At 41.9% G+C, this 16,938-nt stretch overlaps 1 protein-coding gene across 3 annotated transcripts in view; it reads left to right on the forward strand.

Moving 5' to 3' along the window:
• Window positions 1-16,938, forward strand: part of PACS1 (phosphofurin acidic cluster sorting protein 1) — a 72,336-nt gene that overhangs the window by 36,779 nt on the left and 18,619 nt on the right. The window contains exons 6-15 of one of the 3 annotated variants that reach the window (XM_053368065.1): window positions 3,870-3,961; window positions 5,265-5,345; window positions 6,415-6,471; window positions 7,262-7,422; window positions 9,743-9,836; window positions 10,738-10,818; window positions 10,930-11,045; window positions 13,544-13,682; window positions 15,316-15,423; window positions 16,730-16,836. In XM_053368065.1, coding sequence (XP_053224040.1) covers window positions 3,870-3,961; window positions 5,265-5,345; window positions 6,415-6,471; window positions 7,262-7,422; window positions 9,743-9,836; window positions 10,738-10,818; window positions 10,930-11,045; window positions 13,544-13,682; window positions 15,316-15,423; window positions 16,730-16,836 — 1,036 coding nt within the window. Of the gene's footprint in view, window positions 1-3,869; window positions 3,962-5,264; window positions 5,346-6,411; window positions 6,472-7,261; window positions 7,423-9,742; window positions 9,837-10,737; window positions 10,819-10,929; window positions 11,046-13,543; window positions 13,683-15,315; window positions 15,424-16,729; window positions 16,837-16,938 lie in introns of all 3 variants that reach the window. The other 2 variants (XM_053368063.1, XM_053368064.1) reach the window with 2 other exon arrangements.

The raw sequence follows: 16,938 nt of genomic DNA on the forward strand, positions 1-16,938 counted from the left end.
GCAGTTGCTCTGCTTCCCTTGGATATTTGTATTGAACCAAGAGTGAGCAACCATTTTCCCATGGCCATCTTAACAACCTTTTCTCAACAGAAGCAAACCAAAACATATCTGCAGTATTTGGACTGAAATCTGATTCATCATTTTTTCACAAGAAATTTGTTGTATGCTGCATCTGAGTATGCACCTTTGGTTTCTACAGCACCCAGATATTTAGGGTGTCTTTTGTAGTGGAGCAGGAGAAGGGGATGGGACACATAAAGTATCTGTTATTACAGAGAGGACTCACAATATTCTCTAAGAGCTGCAATTCCCACAGTTCCTTGTGGTGGGGAGGGAGACCATGCCTATTAAACTAGGTTGGGAGTGATAAATGTGGCCCAAATGAAATTCTAAATCTGTGACTTTCCAAAATACAGTTGGTTTATTCTGCCCATGTGCAGTGTTATATAGCTGCTATGCCAGCAAAGCTGCATTCTGCTCTGTTGGTTTTCCCCTCTTGTCTTGTGCTGATTGGCTAAGCCATAGCTCAGTGGCTAAGGGCTGCCTTTGCATGCAGAAAATCTTAGATTGAATCTATGGCATCGCCAGTTGAAAAGACATCTGGTAGCAGGACTAGGGAAAGCCTGTGGCTGAGATCTTAGTGATTTGCTGCCAGTCAGTGGGCTGCCAATCAGAGTGAGCAGCACTGGGCTGACTTGGTTATAAGTCAACTTCGTATGTTCTCCAGTGCATACATGTATCCATACAAAGCAGAGGAAATCTTGTGTTGGATTCCCTGCTGTGGTTGATTTTGTCCTAGTGCCAATAATATGGATGCTTGAGGCACAGTGAAAGCAAAGGAGTGCTTGTAGCAGCAGGCTTACAGCTGGTGCTTGGCAGCCTGTGGTGTGCTCAGTTGTTAGTCTTAAAGTGTGCAATTTTTCAGGAGAGCAATCCCAATGCTTTTTGGATCTAGTACAGTAATGTCCACTCTTGCTGTGTCTTGTTTTGACAATCCAACCTAATTCCTTCAAACACTGCTATATTTAGCCTTCTGTCTTGGATTTTTCTGCTTTATGCTACTCCCTCCTGGATGGCTGCCTAGGCAATAAATCTGGTTGCTAAGGAAACTGATGGAGATGTAGACTCTGTGCTGGATTTATTCTGATATTTGGGTTTATTACCAGCAATGTTGTGAGTGACCGGATGCGAGGGAAAGCTGGGAACTGAGATGAAGTCATTACACTAGGCTCCAGTGTTATTAGTGCCTTTATCTGAGAATAATGGAAATGGGTTCACTTAGTTGCATAGTGTCAGAGTTTTAATCTAAAAATGATCTTATACTCTTTATAGTGGAGAAAGACGCAAGGTACAGTAAACTAATATCCACTGTTAAATGGATATAATAAATGGGGACAGCTTTTTAAAAATCACATTTGTGTATTGTTCTTGAGGGTGGCATGCCTGTGTATCTTTGGTGGTGGTGATGTACCAGATTGGCCTGAATATAAGCCGCACTTTCCCCCAAAATTCTGGACATGAAAAGTTAAAGTGCGGCTTTTATTTGCGACCTTACGGTATGCAGCCAGGAGCACAGGGCAAACAGTGGCAGGAGCGTGGTGAAGTGGTGCCTGCCCCGCGCGTAGTCCCCCATCCTCTCCCCCAAGGCTGGGAAGGGAGACAGCGAGGAAGGGGAAAGGCAATGCTGCCCCCCCCCCAGCATGCAGCCAGGAGCAGCAAGAAATGGAGCGGCTTATATTTGGGCATTTTTTTCTTTTTTTCCTCCCCCCCCCTCCAATTTTAAAGGTGCGGCTTATATTTGGGTGTGGCTTATATTCGGGCCAATACGGTATTATGATATTTACCCTTGCAACCAATTTGTGAGTTAGGCTAATTAGAGAATGAGTAAGTGATTGGCCCAAGGTTTCCCCAGTGGGCTACTTGGCTGAGTAAGGATTTGAACCCAGATCTCTGCAAACCCAGCCCAGTATTCTCTCTATTCCATATAGGCCATCTTCAGTGAGAATGACGCTGATGGGGTTGGATTTGGGCACAATTGTCCTTTTAGTCTGCATTTGTGAGAGTTAAATCCTGTCATTCAAATACTGTTCACTAATCAGGATTCAAGCTTGGTTAAAAGCAACCTCTACTGCCAGACTTGGGGATAGACTTTGGTGACTTAGGTCTGAGTTGAAGGGGCAGCAGTCAAGCAGATTCAAAGTCCTGCTTTAAGCCCGTGTGTTAGATGGTATCCCACTAAGGCCAGCATAATATACTTCCATTTCCTAATCCCTACTGAATGTAGCAGACGAGCAAGTTCAAATTGTAAAGCTCATTCAGATAGCTGAAGTCACTTGAATGGCACATGGGCACACTGAAAAGAGAGGGGGATCTGCTTTTGTCAGGCTCACCATAAAAGCAGATTTCATTTGTGAAATGTCTGCCTAAATAATGGCTCTAGCCTATGTTTATAGTCTCTTTAATTACTTCCCCTAAATATCTGGGAAATGTTTGCTGTTGGTGAATATGTATTAGGCTTGATGGAGCATTTGGCTGATTGGAGAGGACAGTTGTGAATCTTGAATTGTGCTGTTTTGCTGGTAAGCCCCATCCTCAAGAATGAATGATGAGCTGTCAGTGTGAATGAGAAATATCAAGTTTGAGGTCACCCATGGGGGCTATGCAGATGCAATGATTTTCATAGCTACTTATGCTGTCTGGTCCGACTTGAATTGACCCTTTGGATTAATATTTAAATGCAGATCCCTCCGGTTGCTTTATTTCCCTGGTATGATACAGAAATATCATGTTCTTCAGTTGTGATTCAAAAGGCTCATATTGGCTTGATTTGAAGGACACAGTAAGCCATAGTAGGAAACAAGCTAAGGCTTCCTGCCAACAAGCAGCATGCTAGTGCAAACTCCTCAGTTATCCCCATTTTGCTCTGCAAAAAAACCAAATGATAGAGCAGCTAGCTTAGTGTTACATGTGGCCCAGTGCTCATCGTTCATATTTTCTGTAACAAACCATGAGTTGAAGCTGCTTCTTTGTGGTGTTCCTAACTATGGCTTACTGTCAAGTACTAATGGGGCGATTTTATTTATTACTGGCTCACCTAATGTGTTTGTTGTATTTCTGGGACTCTGTGAATATTAAAATTGTTGGCATTCCTGCCAGTTCAAAAATTAAGATCTAATCTAGTCTGCACAAGCAGTCAAGTGAGGTGATAGGATCCTGAAGTAACAAGGGTAGATTGTTTGCTTAATTTGGAGGGCATTAAGGGGGGGTTCTCTCACCTGCTGTCTGAGTTGATAACAAACAGTGCCCTACTCCCTGCAAGTGGAAAAACAAAACTAGTATCAGAGAGAGATTCATCCAGCTCACTCCCTGTTTAGTTAGTTTTCTATTTGTTTTATGCTTTCTGCCTTGGAAGGACTTTGCACAGAAAGGCAGCATGCACATATTGAAATAAACTTTTTAAGTACTTGGATTTTTTTTATATGAGAAGAATTTTTAAAAAGGGATATATCTCACCTGCACCTTGAAGTGATACACCTCTGGACTCTACCACTTTATTGTGCTGTATGCAGGAAACACTTTACTAATCCACCATGAGATTCCTAGAACTGATTTTCATGACATGTATAGTCAGTAAGACAAGACGACCAACGAAAAGTGGGGGGAAGTTACATATTCTGATGGAGCACAACATGCTGGCCACTCAACAACCAGTTGCCTTCTTGCTTTACATTCTGCTGAATTTGCATGACCTTTGTCCCTTGAACCTTCACACTGGGGCAGCCTTGACTCCAGTTTGCGTATGAAAATATATTCAGTTTATTTGCAAGTTTGGCAAGTTGACATTTCTTAACTCTCAAACTATCCTCCAGATCGCTCTCCTGACATTGACAACTATTCAGAGGAGGAAGAGGAGAGCTTCTCTTCTGAACAGGAGGGGAGTGATGACCCCCTACATGGACAGGTAAGCTTCTCTTTTCACCTAGTCAGTCCCTTCTGTGAGGGCATGTTGAGAATGGATTGCTCAGCAGACTCCTAAAGGAACTTGGGAACTCTGACACCTGTTCACAGATGATTACATCATAGTTCCTGTGTACTACTTCCCTCTCCAATATCCCTTATTGCATTAGATTCATTTTAACCTTTTCTAGTTGTTTATTAAAGCTGAGTTGGAAACCCGAGGAGGAGCCAGGTGAACCCTCTAAAAATAGTTGCTCACCAAATCCTGATGTAAGCTGATTAGAAAGAACAAAGTGTAGCAGAAAAGAGTTCATGGGAGTTGGCTGTATGGCACTTAAAAAAAGAAAGTGAGTCTTCCAACCAAGATTATACAAATACCGTATGAACACAAAAACCAGATTAGCATAATAACACAAATAATTAAAATAGCAACAACAAGCAGTTAACCACTGCTGTATCATGCACTACAAATCTCTAACAAAGTAGTTTCACTTATGCAGTATACAAAGAATACAAAACTATATGTTATTTTGACTCCTTTGGCATTGTTTGCAATATAAAAAAAATCAGTGTGGCTTTAATGCACTCCCAACAATGAGTATCAAATTATATATTCCTGAACCTTATTCACTTAATAGATAACAAAAGTGATTAATTTTTCAGCCAATTTATCATAATGCTGTCTGCCTTCTCTCTTGATGGTTTGGTTGACCATACAAACTATGCCCCATGCTTTATTTAACCAACCAATATTGGAAGCGAAGCCAGGAATTCTTCAAATTATAAGCAAATGTTATATGAGCAGCATTCAGCAAAAGAAGAACCATCTCTTGTTGTTTGTTAAAGTTGAATCTTTAACATAACCCAGCAGGAGGGATTAATGAATCCACTGATAAAGAACAGCTTGTTACATTTTCTTTTTCTGTTACTACATCAATCCAAAAGTGCCTTAGGACAAGACCATGGCATTTCTAATACTGAAGGCTGACTCAAAGTGTCATAGATCTGAGGAGGTTAACTAAAAGACAAAAGAAGCAAACCTGTTACCAGTTAATATCCTGAATAGGAATGGCTGAGAATAAAATACATAGGCTTCCTAAGTAGCTTTGGCCAGTGTTGGCCATCTTGGAATTTTCATGTCTGGCTGTGTTCAGTCATTTGAAGCCAGATCAAAATGCCAAGCCTGGTATCCCTAACATTTCATGGGCAAAGAATGAGATTTTGTCCTGCTTTGGAGGACCTTGTTCATAACTATGTGACTGGGTGTTGTTTGTGTTCTGAAGTGGTTTCTCCCCTGCACCCCCTAGGATTTGTTTTATGAAGAGGAGGACCTTAGGAAGGTGAAAAAGACTAGGAGGAAACTGACCTCAGCTTCTGCAATTACTCGGGTGAGTAGCACTGCAAGCGGACTTGTCAGGTGAGGAGTTTGGGGCCTGCCTCTTCTCCCCCCCCAACTTCCAGTCCATCCTGCATCTGTCTGCTTGGTAATCCCAAGAGATCAGGCATAGGTGAGATCCACTATGTGGCTGTAACACACTGAGGTGAAGATGCTTCATAGCCTCAAGAAGAGCAAATGTTTACCTCCTGTATTGTGTGGCCAAAATGTGCCAAATATTAAACTTCTCTTGGTTTGTGTGTGATTAGAAGCTGTATTAAAAAGGAGTCTCCCATGCTGGTACTCAGCCATACCTGCCAAATTGACTGTTACCAGATTTGTTTTAGTACCAAGATACAGAATGAGTAGCTGACCTTTGATGTTGAGTTGCGATACTCTACGAAAAAGAATCTGTGAGCTTTTTTCAAGCAGAGCTTAATGAGAACAACCATTAGTTGACCACCACATTCCCACATCTCAGGGGGTAGCAGCAGAGTTTCCAGGCAGTCTTGACCTGCTTTTTAATAAATTAAGCACTTATAAGATCTTCCCTCCCCCCCCCCTTTGTATGCATTGCTCCTTAATGCTTAGCTTTGAAGATGAGTCTTTGAGAACTAACTTTCTGAGCTACCTTCATGAAATATGTACGCTTTAAAGCTGAACTGTTGAGAGCTGCATTCTTACCAGGTTTGCAAGCTAAGCAGTGTTGCTCTGGACCAGTTACTGGAAGAAGAGTTTGAGTAATGCAGAGGTTCTGCGGAGGTGTTTTTTTCTGGCATTGTGCTGCAGAGCTACTATTTCCCCCTCCCATTTGGTGTAGGTTTATGGACTTGTTGAACACACTGTGGTACTTGGGTTCAGCTATATATGGTGTGGTGTTCTGACAAATCTGCTACCATCATGTTCTGTGGTTGGGATGCTAAATTGTGGGGAGAATTGCCTTAGGATTTTCAGTGTGTGTTTCACTCTCCCAGCCTCAGTACTCATCATGCACTGTGTCTCAAGAACTCTGCTTGTGCCTGTCCTAGTCAATTGATAGGTGGCCTTTCTAATAAGTAAATGGTACCTCTTTTTCACAGCAGCCAAATATTAAGCAGAAGTTTGTGGCTTTACTGAAGCGGTTCAAGGTATCGGATGAGGTAGGTATGACAACATTTATGGTCTAGATTCCTGTAAGTGTGGTTCCTGGTTATTTTACAAAAAACCGTGGTCATAAGTGGATATTCCATGATGACAATTTCCACATGAAATGTAGCTGGCAATGTTTGGTTTAAAGAGAAGGGCTGAAGTTCAACGGTAGAGCACATGTTTTGCATGGAAATGATCCCAGTTTCAATCCTTGGCATCTGGTAGGGCTGAGAAAAGACCCCTGAAGCCAGTCAGTGTAGACAATACTGGCTAGATGGATTACTTTGGAAGTATAAGGCAGCTTCCAAAGTTCCTAAGCAGTTTTATGAGGGTAGTTTTGGGATTATTGGTATGGCCTGGAGAAAACAGGAGGAACCCTGCTTACATCACAGTAGCAGGAGCTCTGGGAAGTATGGTTCAGGTGTCTGCATGTGTGGGTACAATCAGAAGATGATTTGCCTTGCTGCTTTTGTCTTGCATTTTCCTTATAAGATGTGTCTGTCACTTACCTATTTAAGAATACAAAGCAATATAGTTTTGTTTGTGTGATCTGAAGGAAGACACAATATTTGCTAATAGTTTTCAGGTGAAACTGTTTGGCTGATGCTTGCTTGGCAATGCCCCAGTTTCAAATACCACACATTTGCATCACTATGCAGAAAGAAGATACAGCATAGAACTTAACAGAAAGTTGCCCCTCTGAGAAGCAAATAATTCTGGGCCTGTCTTAAAAGAATAGGAAGCCGTGTATTTGGAACACAGGAGCTTTGAGCACCCTGGTAACCATGTCTTTTTTAACAGGTCGGCTTTGGACTGGAACATGTCTCCAGGGAGCAGATTCGGGAGGTAGAAGAGGATCTGGATGAGCTCTATGATAGCTTGGAGATGTACAACCCCAGTGACAGTGGCCCTGAGATGGAAGATACAGAGAGCATCCTCAGCACACCAAAGCCAAAACTCAAGTAAGTGTGACTGGATAAGTTGGACACCTGTGTGTGTGTATGTGTGTGTGTGTGTGTGTCAGAGTTGGAAACCAAGATTCCTGTGCGAGATATAAAATTGCTGATACGCTGTTCTTCCACAAAACTCTGAAGCCTGAGTGACTATGCTTAAGTTTTGTTTTCTTTCAACATCAAAAAGATTTCTATTTTTGACTGAATGAGGCGACAGAATGTATCAGTATGCATAAAGATGATACAGGGTTGCTGTCAGCTGTTAAAATTTTAGGGCTCTTTAACCCTTGGGGAAATGTTGTCTGACTTCTATGGTTTGATTCTGGAACCTTTTCTCAATAATGCCCACTGTTGTTAAAGCTTTCCTCTGCCACCTTGAGGCCCAGCAACTTTAAAATACAAAGCCCCAAGATTTTCATAAAGCTGAATTATGTGGAAAATATATGTGCCTGCTGTGTGATATGCCTGTTGACATGCATGACATATATTCAGACTTGTCCACTTTTAGGGGTGGATTATTTTCAAGCACTCCTGAGTCTTTTTAAGATTCCATTCCCTGTCGCATTTGGATGGCTGCATGAAATGTGCAGAACCTTGTTCTAAGCATGCAATAGGAAAAAGAAAAGTGAAGTTTGTGCATAATTGAGGCAGGGAGGGGGAGAGTTCTTCCTCTGGCCTCCATTCTAAGGAAATACATTCTCTTCCAACAGGATTCTTCCACTGTAGCTGCCAACCCACTCAGCTCCCTGTGCAGTCATTCTGTTCCATAACACACACTCTCTCTCTCTCTCTCTCTCTCTCTCTCTCTCTCTCTCTCTCTCTCTCTGTGTGTGTGTGTGTGTTTGTTTCTGTCTGTGTGTGTGTGTGTTGAAGGGTGGACCTTGCACCCCTCCCGATTTTGGGATTTGTATTTCTCCCATTTCCTTTCCTTTTACAGAATCATATTAGTGATTATCTTTTAAACTGAAGCTTAATCTTTGTGGTTGGATTATGTTACAGTTCTGTCAAAAACAATTGATCCCAACTTCAGCATGTGTGGCTTGCCTGTGAGCCATTCTGATTTCCTGTTTTTCCTACCAAGATAATTGAAGCCAGTCAAAGCTTTCTCCCCCTATGTCTCTACCCCCTATCCACTTTAACTGAATACTTAAGAAGTCAGCTAAATAAAATAAAAAAATTAGCTGATTTTTAAAAATATATTTAATTTCCTTTTGTTACACACTGTGTGTGTTTGTGTGTGTGTGTGTGTGTGTGTGTGTGTGTGTGTTAAAGTCAGCTAAATGTTAGTCAGGCTTACAGAACATTTTTCTTTGGGATGTGGATGGTGAAAGAGAAGGAACAGCTGCTTTGTGCTAGGTTGGGAAGGCATGCCATTTGGGTCTAGAGGCCACATTGTCACTATTTAATTGTAGCTAGTGGACCAGGCAGAAAACAAAAAGTGAAAAGAAATGCAACCATCTCTACTGCACACTTGTATTAGCTATTGTATCTTGCCCCTTTTCAACCAAGGATGGTTTGTTACATTAGAAAGCAGTTTTTGTTTACTAGGCAGCAAGCGCAATAAAAGCAAAATACATAATGATGTGACACAAATGTAATACAGATAAGTTGATTATTATTATTTAATTAAACAACAGTAAACTAAAAAACAAAACAACACCTAGCAGAAAGATAAAACTTGATCAGGAAAGTTGATTCCTACAAACTAATAAAGTCACAGATGTCTTGTGGAATAGGATAGCGAAAAATGAATCTGAAAGGGAGTGGCATTTCTAACCCATGCCACTCTTTAGAAGGTCCTTTGTAACCCCTACCATGAACACCCCACCAAATTTCAATATAGCAGGACCTGATTTACCTGAAGGTTCCTATGCCTGTATTAAGGCATCAGAGCTGTAGTTTGTCCCAATTGTAGAACAGGAGTGGGGAACCTCAAGCCCGAGGGTTGAATGCAACCCTCCAGGCCTCTCTTTCACTTGGGGCTCTGTCTGTGCCACATCTCTTACTGTCCCTGCTCCACAGCCTCTTCAAACATGTTTGCCTGGCTGGAATTTGCTCTTGAACTGTGATAATGCTTCTTCCTTTCATGAATGGAGACCAGAAAGAGGTGTGTAAAAAGGGTTTCCCATCCCTGTTGTAGATCATCTATAAAAGAAAGCCATGGTTTCTTCCGCCATTAATGCAGGTGGAAGTTCTAAACGGAGAAGAATAGCTGCTGTGATCTAACTACATTGTTTTTTAAGAATGTCAGTCAGCCTTTTTACCCTGCCCCCTGTTAAAATGTCTCTCCCCACTCCCCTCTTGATTTCACTGCTTTGTTCTATACTAGGCCTTTCTTTGAGGGAATGTCACAGTCAAGCTCCCAGACTGAAATTGGAAGCCTTAACAGCAAAGGGAGCCTCGGCAAGGATGCCACCAGCCCAGTAAGTCACAAGGATGGGGGAGCCGTAGATTGTTCTTGTTCACTCTACCAACCTTATCATTATGGTGAATTGTAATTAATGCAGAAGGAAACTAATCTCAGCCTTTTACAAGAAGTATTACCATATTCTACTGGCTGTGTCCATGTGGAAACAATGTTTTTCAGAACCGCTATTGTGAACTGATTGCTGTGTCCTGTCTCAAATGAATGAGATTGGTCTGTCTTCTGTCTACATGCTGCTTGCAAAGTTAAGATGAACCCCAATCTGCCTCTAGCTGTGTGTGCATTTGCATGCACACACCTGTATTCCAATGAAGGGGTGTGTGTGTAGAAGGGATCAAATTGGCCAGGTGTAACAGTTCCTGTGATTTATATTCATATTTATTATTTTTAATTTTTTTAAGGGGATGGGACAGCAGGGCAATTTGGAAGCAGTTCTTTGAAACTCTTCTCCCCTTCCTTTAGGTGCTGTTAATCCTGCAATTAAAGCTTAGTAATAAAGAAAATGCCCCAGCACCGAAGGCTCTTCTCATAGAAAACTCCCCTCTAGAGCATGGCTTGTGATCAGTGGTGATGGGTGTTGCAGTTCAGCAACTACTGCAGGGCCACATGACACCTCAAAACTCTTTGCCTTTCCTCTCCTTCTGACTCCAACACAAGTTCCCTTCCTGAAGGACTAGAAACTTGTGTTTGGAAACTGGGTTTCTCAGGGATTTGAAGGGTGATTTACCTTCGATGCCAAGGAACAATTGTTGTCATTTCCAATGCTAGGAAGTAAAAGTCCTAGTTTTTTAATCTGCATAAACAACAAATGACCTAGTGATTGTAAACATGATCCTTCTGAATCACAGCTTGCTTTTTCCATTTTTCCCTATTTCTCTCCAATGCTGTTCTTTATCCAGATGGAAGCATCCATGGGGGACAAACTGAAACCTACCCGGAATAAAAATGCAGATGATAGTATCAACGAAGGAGACACACTGGTAGGTACATTTGTCCTTTATACTATTGGTGAGGACATTTGCTAACAGCAGTAATCACCTACTTTTATGACTAATATTAATTCTGAATGCTCTTCCTCTTCCCTTATCTAGGAAGGAAACGGTCAGGATACATTTGGAGACTCAACCACCACCTTGGTCATTCCAGAAAAAGTCAAGACACCTATGAAGACCAGCAAGGGAGATCTTCAGAGCATGGCATCACCTAGGTAGTATGCATCAGGTTTTGCTTGCTTACATATTGCTATTCTGAAAATTGGTCAGAACACTGTCAGCTACAGCAAGGTTGGGGAACTTGTGGCTCTTCAGAAGTTGCTAGACTCCCATAAACTCCAGTCAGCGTGGCCTGTGGTCAGGGATGATGGGAGTTTGTAGTCCAGCAACATCTGTAGGGCCACAGATTCCTTCCTTCCTTTAGTAACAGTATAGCTGAAAATTCCTGTGGCAGGGCAACTAGTAGCTTGTATTTTCGCCAAAGGGATAAAGATGAGGATAAAAAAGGCAATTTACTCCTCCCTGCAATTGAAGAGCATCTGCCATCTTTTCTTGGGAGGTTAGCATCAAATTCTTTAGCTATCTTGAAAAGAGGAGATTTTACTAAATTGTTCATGAGTAATTTACCTAGATTGCATACATACGTGGTTTGAGTTACACAAAGGGGGGGGTGTCCTTACCTCAATGAACTTTTAAGTCACAACAGCCAGGGACAATGGAAGATGCACTGAATGAAATATGAGCAAACTGCAGACACACATATTTAGGCTTCATTTCAATAGGAGCTGAGGACTTGGGGGGGTGTAAACCAAAGGCTGCACAGAAAAGGAGGGTTTTGAGGAGGGGTTGGCAAGAAGCATGGCTTACGTAGCCTTGTCAAGGCATAAAAGGAAGAAAGGGGTGAGTTGTATAAATGAGGAGGAAGCCCAGGGCAGGTCACAGGTGAGGGAAGGTATAACAAGGCATAAGGGCAGAGTTTATTTTCAGAATGCTTTCCATCGACACTGAGTAAACCATACCTGCCTCTCCCAAGATTGATTCATTCTGTGTTCTCCAGTGAATGCTTGCTACCGAACAATGGTGGTGGGTGAGCATGGAAAGATTCACTGGGCTGGTGGCTGCTCAAGAACTTGCCCCCTGTTGTGCATTCTGAATGTTCATGGAAATGTATATATTTTTGGGGTGGGAGTGAGGAGGGTGACTCCAGCTGCCCATATGTCATGCATGGAGAATCTTTTCCCTCTCCCAAGAGCTGTGTTCCCTTAGTGGGTAAGGCAAACCCATGCAGCTTCCCACACACTTACACCCATCCCACCACACACCCCATTCATCAGCCTTCCATTCATTTCACACTGTCCCTATTCCATTCCTCTTCTCCCACCTCCTTCCTCCCAGCATGGCAGTTATGCTTTAGAAGGAAGGCCTCACTTGTGCTAAGCCTAAATGTTGCACTGTGGGAGTGTTGCCAAGGAATGGAAACCATGGCCTAGATGCAAAAGAAGTGGGCCTTCACCACCCGTTGCTCCTCATGTCTTTCTCAGTTGAATTGTTCAGTTTTCTTGTGGCTAGTAGTGACTCTTCAATCACAAGAGTTCAGCACTCAGCTTCTGATAGCAAACGCTGCAGCTTCAGCTAAATTCCTGTGACTCAGGCACCTGGGTAAGAATTTGACCCCAAAGTGCTCTGCTCTGTTAGAAGTCTTTGCTGTTTGGTTGTTACCTGAAATGTGCCACATTTGCCTTTCTCTGTGGTGCTTGGGGAGGCAGCAGATGACTACTGCTTAAATGCAAAAGTGATACATTCCCAGGGCCCCTCCTGCTTCTTCCTTTGCAAAGCAGACGCTTAGTAACAGACATGCTTGGCAGCACTATATGTTTGTTTGCTCAGCTCCTCCTCTCTTTGTTTCCTTTTTTCCTTGTTCAGCGGTGGCGGCAGCTCTATGATCCACTTATTTCCAGAGGGCAGCAAATTCTCAGAATGAGGCACATGGTTTTGTCCTTCAGTTTGCACCTTTTGCTGAATGCCTCAGATGGCAGCAGAAGGTTGGATGTGCCTTCGGGCTCCCTCAGGCTCATTACCATTCTGGGAAATGTCACTGGATAGACCAGAGGGGGGTTTCCTTGTAGCATCCAATTCAAGACTGAATCTACAGCTGTTTTTCTACCTGCTTGCATTGTGATTCCTCTGAGAGTTGCTCTCTTTCTCCAAATCATGAACTTGCAGTAATTGATACCCAAGGTTGTGTGCATTTTTCTTTCGCCTCCATTACCACCAGGTTCCTTATGTTTCTTAACATTCACTTTATGTAGCTGATACAGCCTTAAGGGTGTTCATTTTTCTCTGCAGTAATGAGGGCTAGAAACTTGGCAGTGTGTGTTACTTTTGGGGGTTGTAAGATGTTAGATATTAGATGTCACACTATGGTGGTAAGCCTGCAGGCACAAACACACCCTTGCCAATAATTTATTGTCTCAACTTAGTGGAGCTAGAAAAAATCCAAGGCTCTGTTGGCTGGCTGGCTTGCTTCCTCGCAAGTATTAAATGTAAGATGGGATCAGTTAGTTCTGAGACTCTGCTAGTTTCTTTGCAATGACCTTGGATCAAAGTTTCTGTGTTCCCCTACAGGTATAACATGGTTTGCATTCTTCTTTCCATGTTCAGTAAGTTTGGAGAAGATGAGGCATTAATATCATTGTTTCTCTACCGGTCACAGCAAAATGGACAGTGCTGCACACACGCCCCGGCAGAAACGCAGCACCCCACTCAAAGAGCGTCAGCTGTCAAAACCCCTCAGTGAAAGAACCAACAGTTCGGACAGTGAAAGGTCACCAGATCTGGGTCATAGTACACAGGTAACCAGCATTCAGAGATTGCAGCTCTGGGGCTTAAACACTCTTTCCCTAATTTTGGAGGAGGAGTGGAGGTGGCGTTCCTTAAATACAGACTTGATAAAAGCCAACTGTTGTTGGGGTAGCTAGTTGCGGTAAGCTTATTTGAAGTACTGCAGTATCTTTCCAGCTGTATGTAGTCAGCTCTAAAGAGACCCTGAATTAGCAAAAATGTACAAAATTTGTAATAAATGTTGGAAATGTGGGGAGAAGGAGGGTACATTTATCCATATGTGGTGGGAGTGCAAGAAAGTGAAGGGATTCTGGGAAATGGTATACAATGAGCTAAAGAAAATGCTGAAATACAGCTTTGTAAAGAAACCAGAGACCTTCCTATTGGGAATAACTAAAAACGATATAAATAAGAGGGACTGTAAACTCTTTCAGTACGCAATAACAGCAGCGAGAATATTGATGGCCCAAAGGTGGAAGCAGAAAGAACTACCAACTTTGGAAGAGTGGAGAGCAAAACTAACAGACTTTGCAGAACTTGACAAATTAAGTGGAAAAATCAGATTTCAAAGAGACCATAAGTTTTTAGAGGACTGGGAAAGATTTAGAGATTATTTGAAAACTGCATGTGAGGAAAATACAACGCTAGTGTGTTTCAAAGAAGCTTTGTGAAAAAATAAGGAATATCGCAAAAATGTAAAAGAGGATAGAAAAATGTATTAAAAGGTGATACTATAATTAAGGAATGTGAAGAAAGGAATTTAATTATGGATGATTGTCAGAGGAGTTGAGGGAGGTTCAATAATTTAAAATATGTGATGTTAAAATTGTATGATTGGAGATATTATGGAAAAACTTAATAAAAAAAAATTATAAAAAAAAGAGAGACCCTGAATTGAGTAGGCAAAGTTGTTGGTTTGTTGCGTTTACATCCCATTTTTTCCTCCAAGGAGGCATGCATGGTTCTCACCCATGCTTGCTATCCTCACAAAAACCCTATGAGGTAGGTTAAGTTGAGAGACAGTGACTAGTCCTAGGTCACGTTAGGGTGCTTCATGATTGATTTACAATTTGAACCCTGGTCTCCCACCCCCTAGTCTAGCATTCTAATCACCACACTGGAATTTTTGCTTCTAAACTTAAATCCAAGAAGGGAAGGAGATTGGAGCTATATGGTTAGTAAAGGGTTAAGAGCATTTGTTATGAGAGACACAAAACCTTTCCCCCCACTATCCCTCAGACTTGGAAGCTTGTCGAAAGTCCTCTTTTTATTTTCTGAGTTTTCTCCAGATACCAACCACTTATGTAGAACTTTTTTTTTTACAGCCACAAGGGCTACAAGTATTTTCCCCTTCACCTGCCCAATAAATATAGGCAGGAGGAATATGCATTTCTCAAATTATAGTGACCTGCTGAGGAGTAAATAAGTTGTGGGGGAGAATGTAATTTCCCATAGTATTAAAAGGTGATCCTAGAAGTATTGTCATACAGCAAGAATAAAAGGAATGCTTCTCTTTCTCTCCCCATTCCCTCTCATGACATATGCCTTCCTGCTCCATGTTGGGGATAAGATTATTTTGCTTTATATTTGAGTTAGGAGTTATGTCAATGAACCATGCTTAAAAAACCATGCAACTTCCCCCAGCAGATTCCTCGCAAGATTGTTTATGATCAGCTGAATCAAATCTTAGTGTCAGACTCTGCCCTGCCAGAAAACATCATCCTAGTGAATACTATTGACTGGCAAGGCCAGGTAAGGAGGTTGTTGCTGTCCGTGTGTCTGTACATGTGTCTGTCCTTTTCTTTGCACCATCCCAATCTCTGGTCAACAGAATTAAGTAAATTGGGAAAAAGAATGTGTGCTGTTGTCCCTAACTGGTTCCATTTTCTGAGTGCAGAATGTAGCTTTGCCTGTAGAAACCTAGACTTGCTCCCCATATATTAAGGAATGCAAGGTATTGCCATTATTATTATTTAATAATAATAAAACAATAGTAATACTCTTATGCACCATTGGTAAATGTAACAATTTACATAATAACATAAAAATAGGTAGGTCCCTACCCCATGAAGTTTCCAATACAAATGTTTAACAGTACTAAGATAATGGGTGGGGATGTCCTATTATTACTAGTTAATAAAGGTAATTTCCCCAACCATCAGAACCAGATCCTGCAATTCATTCCCAGCAGAATAAATTATTCACTTTAAGCACATTTTTTCATTGTTGTTTATTAGGTAAACTCAGTTTAGCATTATTGGCAATCAGAAGTGGTTGTGCTTAATCTGTGTCACTGAAGCTAAGCTACATGGGAAATTAAGCACCAAGGGGACTGTGCAATATTGGCAAGAGGATAAGCAGTAGGAATGAAGAGCCATGAAGAAATTTTGCCCCTTCAACTGGCCATTAAAATTCATCCCAAGCCCTGTCTCATGTCAATATGTAGAGAAAATCTATTTATCTTAACTATATCATTGAGGCCGTTTGGTTAGAAGCCAGGTGTCTTATATAAAATGAAAGTTAGCATATTCAGAATTTGACAGCTAACCCAGATTCTTCACTGAATGTCATGCAGTAACTGAATGTTTCTGCCAATGGGAAAGGGGGAAGGGTACATTGGTGCTAGTGAGAGGCCATGTCTGGGTTGATTATCTTGGGATTCTGCTTTGTCCTGTTGAACCCTCCTTCGTATAAGCCAGGACCTTAAGTGACTGGAACAAGATCCTCGAAAAGGAGGGAATCATCTTAAAACAAATGGGTCTGTCACACAATATTTCATACCCATTGTTGTCCCATTGCACCTTGATTGCTTTCCCCCACTCTTACCTACTAGGGCAGCAATAAGATGAGTTTCAGATTTCCATCACCTGAGTCGTAACTGTGTCTTGTTAAGCTTGTATCCAGGGTGCTGAATGGTGCTCTGTTACCAAACCTTTTGTCTGAGGTCATGTGGCCAGTGATTGCTAATCAGGGAAGAAGGGGTGTTGTGTGGCAGTTGTGTAAACAGAGCACCAAATCCTTCCACTGCTTGCTTGCTTACTACTTGTTTTACTTCCAGTATGTAGCTGATCTCCTTCAGGACCAGAAGAAGCCAGTTGTTTGCACATGCTCCACAATTGAAGTGCAAGCTGTCCTCTCTGCAATCCTCACAAGGATCCAGCGATAGTGAGTGCACAAAGCTATATCTGTTGTGTCCCCATTTTTATACTATGGAATTTGCCCTGAGAAAATGGGAAAGAAAACCAGATTCCAAATTGCTTGAAAAGG

Source organism: Podarcis raffonei, chromosome 16, assembly GCF_027172205.1.
Source record: "Podarcis raffonei isolate rPodRaf1 chromosome 16, rPodRaf1.pri, whole genome shotgun sequence".
NCBI lineage: Eukaryota > Metazoa > Chordata > Lepidosauria > Squamata > Lacertidae > Podarcis > Podarcis raffonei.